Source organism: Etheostoma spectabile, unplaced genomic scaffold (genome assembly GCF_008692095.1).
Source record: "Etheostoma spectabile isolate EspeVRDwgs_2016 unplaced genomic scaffold, UIUC_Espe_1.0 scaffold00001392, whole genome shotgun sequence".
Lineage (NCBI taxonomy): Eukaryota > Metazoa > Chordata > Actinopteri > Perciformes > Percidae > Etheostoma > Etheostoma spectabile.
This window is the reverse complement of record NW_022602744.1, coordinates 179,692-187,777: the sequence shown is the minus strand read 5'-3', so window position 1 is coordinate 187,777 and position 8,086 is coordinate 179,692. Positions and strand designations below refer to the sequence as shown.

Below are 8,086 nucleotides of genomic sequence, written 5' to 3'. Positions count from 1 at the left end.
GCTTCCATGATTTCACTTTGATTGGTCCTTTATATAAACTTTCTGTTCCAGCTGCTGGAGGACGACATTGTCACTTTTGTGAAGAATGGCTGAAGAAGATCCAGAAGGTCTGAGTCCAGATTACCCAGAATACTTAGAGAGTCAGAGGGAGGATGAGGAGGTTTTGGGAGGGTGAGGATGAAGAGCAGAGGAGGAGCAGCAGAGAGGCATTTCTGAAGATCACACTGCACTTCCTGAGGAGAATGAAGCAGGAGGAGCTGGCTGACCGTCTGCAGAGCAGTAAGAGATTTCTCTAAAGAGTTAACATGCTGGATGAACGGGATATTTGTATCAAAATATTTAACAAAATCTATTCATGTACTCATTTTCTGAGGAAGTGTTTAATCATGTTCTTTTTCTTAATGAACTTCTTGTTCGTTGTGTGTTCATTCAGGAAGTCATTGTGGAGTTTGTAAACGTAAACTCAAATCTAACCAGCAGAAGACGTTCCAGTGTGTTTTTGAGGGGATTGCTAAAGCAGGAAAACCAAACCCTTCTGAATCAGATGTTCACAGAGATCTACCTCATGGAGGGAGGGGCTGCAGAGGTCATGATGAACATGAGGTCAGACAGATTGAAACAGCATCCAGGAAACCAGACAGACCAGAAACAACAATCAGACAAGAAGAAATCTTTAAAGCCCCACCTGGAAGAGATGAACCAATCAGAACCGTGATGACAACGGGAGTGGCCGGCATCGGGAAAACAGTCTTAACACAGAAGTTCCCTTTGGACTGGGCTGAAGACAAAGCCAACCAGGACATCCAGTTCATATTCCCATTCACCTTCAGAGAGCTGAATGTGCTGAAAGAGAGAAAGTTCAGCTTGGTGGAACTTGTTGATTACTTCTTTAGTGAAACAAAGAAGCAGGAATCTGCCGGTTTGAAGAGGTCGTGTTCATCTTTGACGGTCTGGATGAGTGTCGACTTCCTCTGGACTCCTCAACACTGAGATCCTGACTGATGTTACAGAGCCCACCTCAGGTGTGCTGCTGACAAACCTCATCAGGCGGAATCTGCTTCCCTCTGCTCGTCTCTGGATAACCACACGACCTGCAGCAGCCAATCAGATCCCTGCTGGGGTGTTGACATGGTGACAGAGGTCAGAGGGTTCATGATGCACAGAAGGAGGAGTACTTCAGGAAGAGATTCAAAAATGAGGAGCAGGCCAGCAGAACCATCTCCACATCAAGAGATCACGAAGCCTCCACATCATGTGCCACATCCCAGTCTTCTGCTGGATCACTGCTACAGTTCTGGAGGACGTGTTGAAGACCAGAGAGGGGAGGAGAGCTGCCCAAGACCCTGACTGAGATGTACATCCACTTCCTGGTGGTTCAGTCCAAAGTGAAGAACATCAAGTATGATGGAGGAGCTGAGACAGATCCACACTGGAGTCCAGAGACCAGGAAGATGATGGAGTCTCTGGAAAACTGGCTTTTGAGCAGCTGCAGAAAGGCAACCTGATTCTATGAATCAGACCTGACAGAGTGTGGCATCGATATCGCAGCAGCATCAGTGGTCTCAGGAGTGTTCACACAGATCTTTAAAGAGGAGAGAGGACTGTACCAGGACAAGGTGTTCAGCTTCGTCCATCTGAGGTTCAGGAGTTTCTGGCTGCTCTTCATGTCCATCTGACCTTCACCAACTCTGGAGTCAACTGCTGGCAGAAGAACTAACATCATCAACACAGTTCTACCAGAGTGCTGTGGACACAGGCCTTACAGAGTCCTAATGGACACCTGGACTTGTTCCTCCGCTTCCTCCTGGGTCTTTCACTAAAGACAAATCAGACTTCCTACGAGGTCTGCTGACACAGACAGGAAGTAGATCAAAGACCAATCAGGAAACAGTGGAGTACATCAAGGAGAAGATGGATGAGGATCTGTCTGCAGAGAGAAACATCAATCTGTTCCACTGTCTGAATGAACTGAATGATCGTTCTCTAGTGGAGCAGATCCAATGGTACCTGAGATCAGGAAGTCTCTCCACACACAAACTGTCTCCTGCTGAGTGGTCAGCTCTGGTCTTCATCTTACTGTCATCAGAAGAAGATCTGGATGTGTTTGACCTGAAGAAATACTCTGCTTCAGAGGAGGCTCTTCTGAGGCTGCTGCCAGTGGCCAAAGCCTCCAAAAAAGCTCTGTTAGTGGGATTTATGTATCTCTAAATAATCTGCTATCTTTCAACAGGTGTTAAATATAAACTAGTTCTGTCGTATGATTCAAATATTTTATCCTGATTAATTGCATTAAAGGAGAAATCCAGTCAATTTCAACATGTAGCTCGATTATTTTTAATGTGTAGTGCTGTCAGTAGCGAGACAAATGAAAACAATCGGTGCAGTCTACACAGAGTTATCCTCCTGCTAGAGTTAGCATCCAACAGGCTTAAACATGACATGTTTTTATCCTCTACACACGCTTAACATGTCACTACCAGTGCCTAGCCATGTGGTGTTATTGCTTCCAAAAAACACAGGGAATTTGACTGCAGTAGATGTGACAGAAAGGCATAAATGTTGTGACAATGCTCTTCACCAGAAAACTGGAAATGAACAGAGGTGTGTGCATTATTATTATTATACTGAATTAACAGAACTTTCATGCCTTTCTGTCACATCTACAGCAGTTAAATTCACTGTGATCATTCTGAAGGAATAGCTGCACGTGACTAGGCAGTGGTAGTGACATTTTGAGCATGTTTAGAAGCTAAAAACACATTTAGAACTTGACATGTTAAAGCCTGTTGGTGCTAACTCTAGCAGGAGGATACACGGTGTACACTGCACCGATTGGTTTCATTTGTCTCTACTGACTGCACTACACTTTTTTTTTTTAAACACCGCTACATGTTAAAACAACTGGAATTCTCCTTTAACATCATAGTTATCTCAACATTGATGTCACATGTTTATCTATTCTACATGTCATTTGATTTATTTTTGTTCCATTATTTCTTCTCATTTAATGCTCTTATCAACATGGAAAAGTGGATTGGCTCGCTTTGTGCAAATGTTTTTTTAAATTGAAAACAACATTGGCATATAGCCTACTGTAGTGTTCAATTTCACACTAACATTCCCACTTAGAGGCAAGGCAAGGCAGCTTTTTTTTGTAGCACATTCAGCAACAGGGCAATTCAAAGTGCTTTACACAAAAAAGTAAAAAAAAAAAAGTTAAAAGATAAAAACAGATAAAACACAAGAATAAACAGTTAAAAATAAAAAATGAAAACCGATAAAACACAAGAGTAAAAGTTACAGTGCAGTATAAGAAATTAAACATTTAAGAAATTAACATAATTTAAAGAAAGGCAACATCAAAAAGAAAGGTCTTCAGCCTTGATTTAAAAGAACTGAGAGTTGCAGCGGATCTACAGGTTTCTGGGAGTTTATTCCAGATATGAGGAGCATAGAAACTGAATGCTGCTTCACCCTGTTTAGTTCTGACTCTGGGGACAGAAAGTAGACCTGTCCCAGATGACCTGAGAGGTCTGGGGGGTCATAGTGTAGTAGCAGATCAGAAATGTATTTTGGCCCTAAACCATTTAGTGATTTATAAACTAGCAAAAGTACTTTGAAATCAATTCTTAGAGGCACAGGAAGCCAGTGTAAAGACTTCAGAACTGGAGTGATGTGATCCAGTCTCCTGGTCTTAGTGAGGACCCGAGCAGCAGCGTTCTGAATCAGCTGCAGCTGTCTGATTGATTTTTTAGGGAGACCTGTAAAGACCCCGTTACAGTAGTCAAGTCCACTGAAGATGAAAGCATGGACAAGTTTTTCCAAATCCTGTTGACACATAAGTCCTTTAACCCTTGATGTATTCTTAAGGTGATATCAGGCTGACTTTGTAGTAAAATTCAGGTCTGAGTCCATGACTACACCAAGATTTCTGGCTTTGTCTGTTGTTTTTAACATTGTTGTTTGAAGCTGAGCGCAGACTTTTAATCGCTCCTCTTTTGCTCCAAAAACAACCACCTCAGTTTTTCCTTCATTTAATTTAAGAAAGTTCCGGCACATCCAGCCATTAATTTGTTCAATGCACTTAGTCAGTTTTTGGATTGGACTATAGTCCCCTGGCGATAAGGTTATGTAAATTTGTGTGTCGTCCGCATAACTATGGTTACTTATTTTGTTGTTTTCCATAATCTGGGCCAGTGGAAGCATGTAGATGTTAAACAGAAGAGGCCCCAGAATGGAGCCTCGGGGAACTCCGCACGTCATATTTATATGCTCAGATGTATAATTACCTATTGACACAAAGTAATCCCAATTCTGTAGGTAGGATTCAAACCAGTTTAGTACTAAGCCAGAAAGGCCAACGCAGTTTTCCAATCGGTCTAGTAATATGTCGTGGTCGACCGTGTCAAATGCAGCACTGAGATCAAGTAATACTAAGACTGAAATTTTGCCATTATCTGTGTTAAGGTGGATGTGATTAAAGACTTTGACAAGAGCCGTCTCAGTGCTGTGGTGTGGTCGTAAACCTGACTGAAAGGTATCAAAACTGTTGCTTAGTGACAAGAAATGGTTGAGTTGTTGAAAAACTGCTTTTTCAATGATTTTACTTAAAAACGGAAGGTTTGATATCGGCCTATAGTTGCTCATTAGTGACGTGTCTAGATTGTTCTTTTTTAAGAGTGGCTTGATTACTGCAGTTTTCAGGGCCTGTGGAAAGATACCTGAAAAAAGAGACGTGTTCACAATCTGTAGAAGATCAGAGGCCAAACAATTCAAAACATTTTTGAAAACACCCGTTGGTAGAATATCAAGGCAACAGGAGGAAGTTTTCAGATGTTGTACAATGTCCTCCAGGTTTTTATGGTTGATTGTATGAAATTCTCTCATATTGGAACTAGTTTTGCTTGAGCACTGTGACAACACATATCCTGAACTTGATATGGAGGCACTGACTGTTTGTCTAATCTTGTGAACTTTGTCTTTGAAGAAGGATGCAGTCATTGCAGGCCTTGGTAGATAACAGTTCAGATGCTACGGGTACTGGAGGGTTTGTTAAACTATCGACAGTAGCAAACAAACCACATGAATTTTTATTGTTTCTAGAGATAATATCAGAGAAGAAGGACCTTCTTGCATTCCTCAGTTCCAAATTATAAATGCGAAGTCTCTCTTTATAGGTGTTATAATGGACCAGGAGGTTATTTTTTCGCCACCTTCATTCAGCTTTTCGACACTCTCTTTTTTTTGTTCTCACTAGGAGGACATTTCTCCATGAAGATCTTTTCTTACCAGAGACAACTGTGTCCCTTATTGTGCGTGGGCTCTGTCACATGCTGAGTCAGTCCATAGTTCTCAAAAACACAACACAGTTTTTTGGTCCCCCTGTCCTGGGGGTTGTCAACATGAATGTTAAAATCACCCGCAATGATTACACAATCAAAGTTAGTGCACATTATAGACAGCAGTTCAGTGAAGTCATCAATGAAAGTCGCACAATATTTAGGTGGCCTGTAGATGTTTAGAAATATCGCTTGAGGGGAAGACCTTAACTGAAGAGCCACATATTCAAAAGCAAAATTTCCATAACATAGTTGCGTACAGTGGAATGAGTCATTAAACAAAATGACGACTCCACCTCCTTTCTTATTCACTCTATTTACGCTCATAAAACTGAAGTTAGGGGGAGCTGACTCGATGAGAACAGCAGCGCTGTTGTTATGGTCTAACCAGGTTTCAGTTAAAAACATAAAATCTACATTGTGATTAATAATAAAATCGTTGATTAAAAATGATGTTCCTGCCAAAGACCTGACGTTTAGTAAAGCTAGTGTTAGTGTGTTTTCATTTTTTAGGACAGGATGTGGCTGACGAGGAATTGATGCTAAATTTGCTAAGGTTGCAGTTAAGTGCTTATTTGCCATTCTTTTCCTATTACCTATCACAACATAAATTGAGGAAGAATTGAATCCACAGGGCCCGGGCTTGTCTTGGAAAGAGTCATGAGTGTCACTAGTCGTGCAGCCTAGGCCCGGCACATATCAGAGCAAAAAAACTACAAAGTTTGCTAGGCCAAAAATAAAGTTAATCTTGCGATATAATAACTGACGCCGTTAAAATGGGTTTGCGTTAACAAATAATAACGCGTTTAACTGACAGCACTAATGTAAACAATTTGTTTCCTTCCTGTGGTCTCTCCAGGCTGAGTGGCTGTAACCTGTCAGAGAGAAGCTGTGAAGCTCTGTCCTCAGTTCTCAGCTCCCAGTCCTCTAGTCTGAGAGAGCTGGACCTGAGTAACAACAACCTGCAGGATTCAGGAGGGAAGCTGATCTCTGATGGACTGAAGAGTCCACACTGCACAATGGAGACTCTCAGGTCAGACCAACAACAATAATCTTTGAAAACACAGTACTGAAATACTTTGGGACAACAAGTGAATGTTTCCAAAGGATTTTATTTTGATTCAGAATCATTTCATAAAGAATGAATAATGAACTGTGGCTGAGATCCAGAAATCATTCATTTTAATATCATGTGACTTTGTTTATTCCTGATTATACACCAAGTAGATCCAACCAGACAATCTGATTGGTCATCTACACATTTAGAACATACTCAAATCAGCATGACAACCCACCCAGAGACATTGGAGCACACCTGGTGCATCACATGAAATATTACTTTGCCATTTCCATGGCAACATTGTAACTTCCAGAGCTGAGTCAAAGAAACAGTAACGTTAGCCCACAACATTGATACAAGGTATTGTTTTGTTGTTAATTTTGATTCAAATGGAGGACTTTGTTTTGATGAATGGTTGGAAGAAGATGATACGTGAATCATTGGATGAAACAACATTTTAACACTCTGGAGATAACTGTTACTGGAATAGTTTGGATCACATCAGCTGTTTGGATCACATCAGCTGTTTGATCACATCAGCTGTTGGATCACATCAGCTGTTGTACCACATCAGCTGTTGGACCACATCAGCTGTTGATCACATCAGCTGTTAGGATCACATCAGCTGTTTGATTACATCAGCTGTTGGACCACATCAGCTGTTTGGACGACATCAGCTATTTGGATCACATCAGCTGTTGGGATCACATCAGCTGTTGGGATCACATCAGCTGTGTAGATATTTTAGTTATAACCAGATTAAGTTAACCAAGCAGTTTGGTGTTCATATGTGCGGTAGTTATTACATTTTGGAATATTCCACGATATCTACAGTTACAAAGCTAACGTTAGCTTAAGATGACTGGCTGACTAACGTTTAACACGGAGGGACTACACATCCTCTTTGTTGGTTTTCTTTATTTTGAGAGTGAATTGCCCCACAATATGAATCCAGTTTGATAATAACTTGTATTTAATTGGTAACCGTTGTTGTTTAATCTCTTCTTACATAAAAGGGTTGATTTGATGTCATTAATCTTGTTTAGTTTGAACAACAGGCTTGCTTATTCTTGTTAATACATTTCCATCTACACATGCCACCCTTCCAAGACCTCTAGTCCACCCCCCTTGCCCCCCCCATTTAATAGTTTCTACATCCTCCACTGAATATAAACAACTTGATTCCTTCCTGTTGTCTCTCCAGGCTGAGTCTCTGTAACCTGTCAGAGAGAAGCTGTGAAGCTCTGTCCTCAGTTCTCAGCTCCCAGTCCTCTAGTCTGAGAGAGCTGGACCTGAGTACAACAACCTGCAGGATTCAGGATTGAAGCTGATCTCTGATGGACTGAGGAGTCCACACTGCACACTGGAGACTCTCAAGTCAGGATTCATTAACCCATTCAACTGATGACCATTTAAACTCTGACTAACTTTAGTTGGTAAACAGTTGACGTGTAGCTTTGTGTCTGTTGATATGATAAACTTTAGCAGTAGTTTTGAGACTCAATAATTAAATACCACAGATTATTCTAAATCTGGACTAAAATGTACCTGGACAACAAACAAAGAAAGAACTAGCTCATGGCTCCACGTGTTGACAGAGGCTTCCTGTGTGTTGTTCTGTGTGTTTCCAGTCTGTCAGGCTGTCTGATATCAGAGGAAGGCTGTTCTTCTCTGGACTCAGCTCTGA

The 8,086-nt window shown here is 41.2% G+C and overlaps 1 protein-coding gene across 1 annotated transcript; it reads left to right on the top strand.

Annotated features, from left to right (window-relative positions):
• The first annotated feature begins 97 nt into the window (after positions 1-97).
• LOC116674988 (NACHT, LRR and PYD domains-containing protein 3-like) lies at positions 98-1,029 on the top strand. The gene is made up of 2 exons (XM_032507135.1): positions 98-279; positions 434-1,029. The coding sequence occupies exons 1-2, from the start codon at positions 153-155 to the stop codon at positions 988-990; spliced, it is 684 nt and encodes a 227-aa protein (XP_032363026.1). The 5' UTR covers positions 98-152; the 3' UTR covers positions 991-1,029.
• The last annotated feature ends 7,057 nt before the right edge of the window (positions 1,030-8,086 follow it).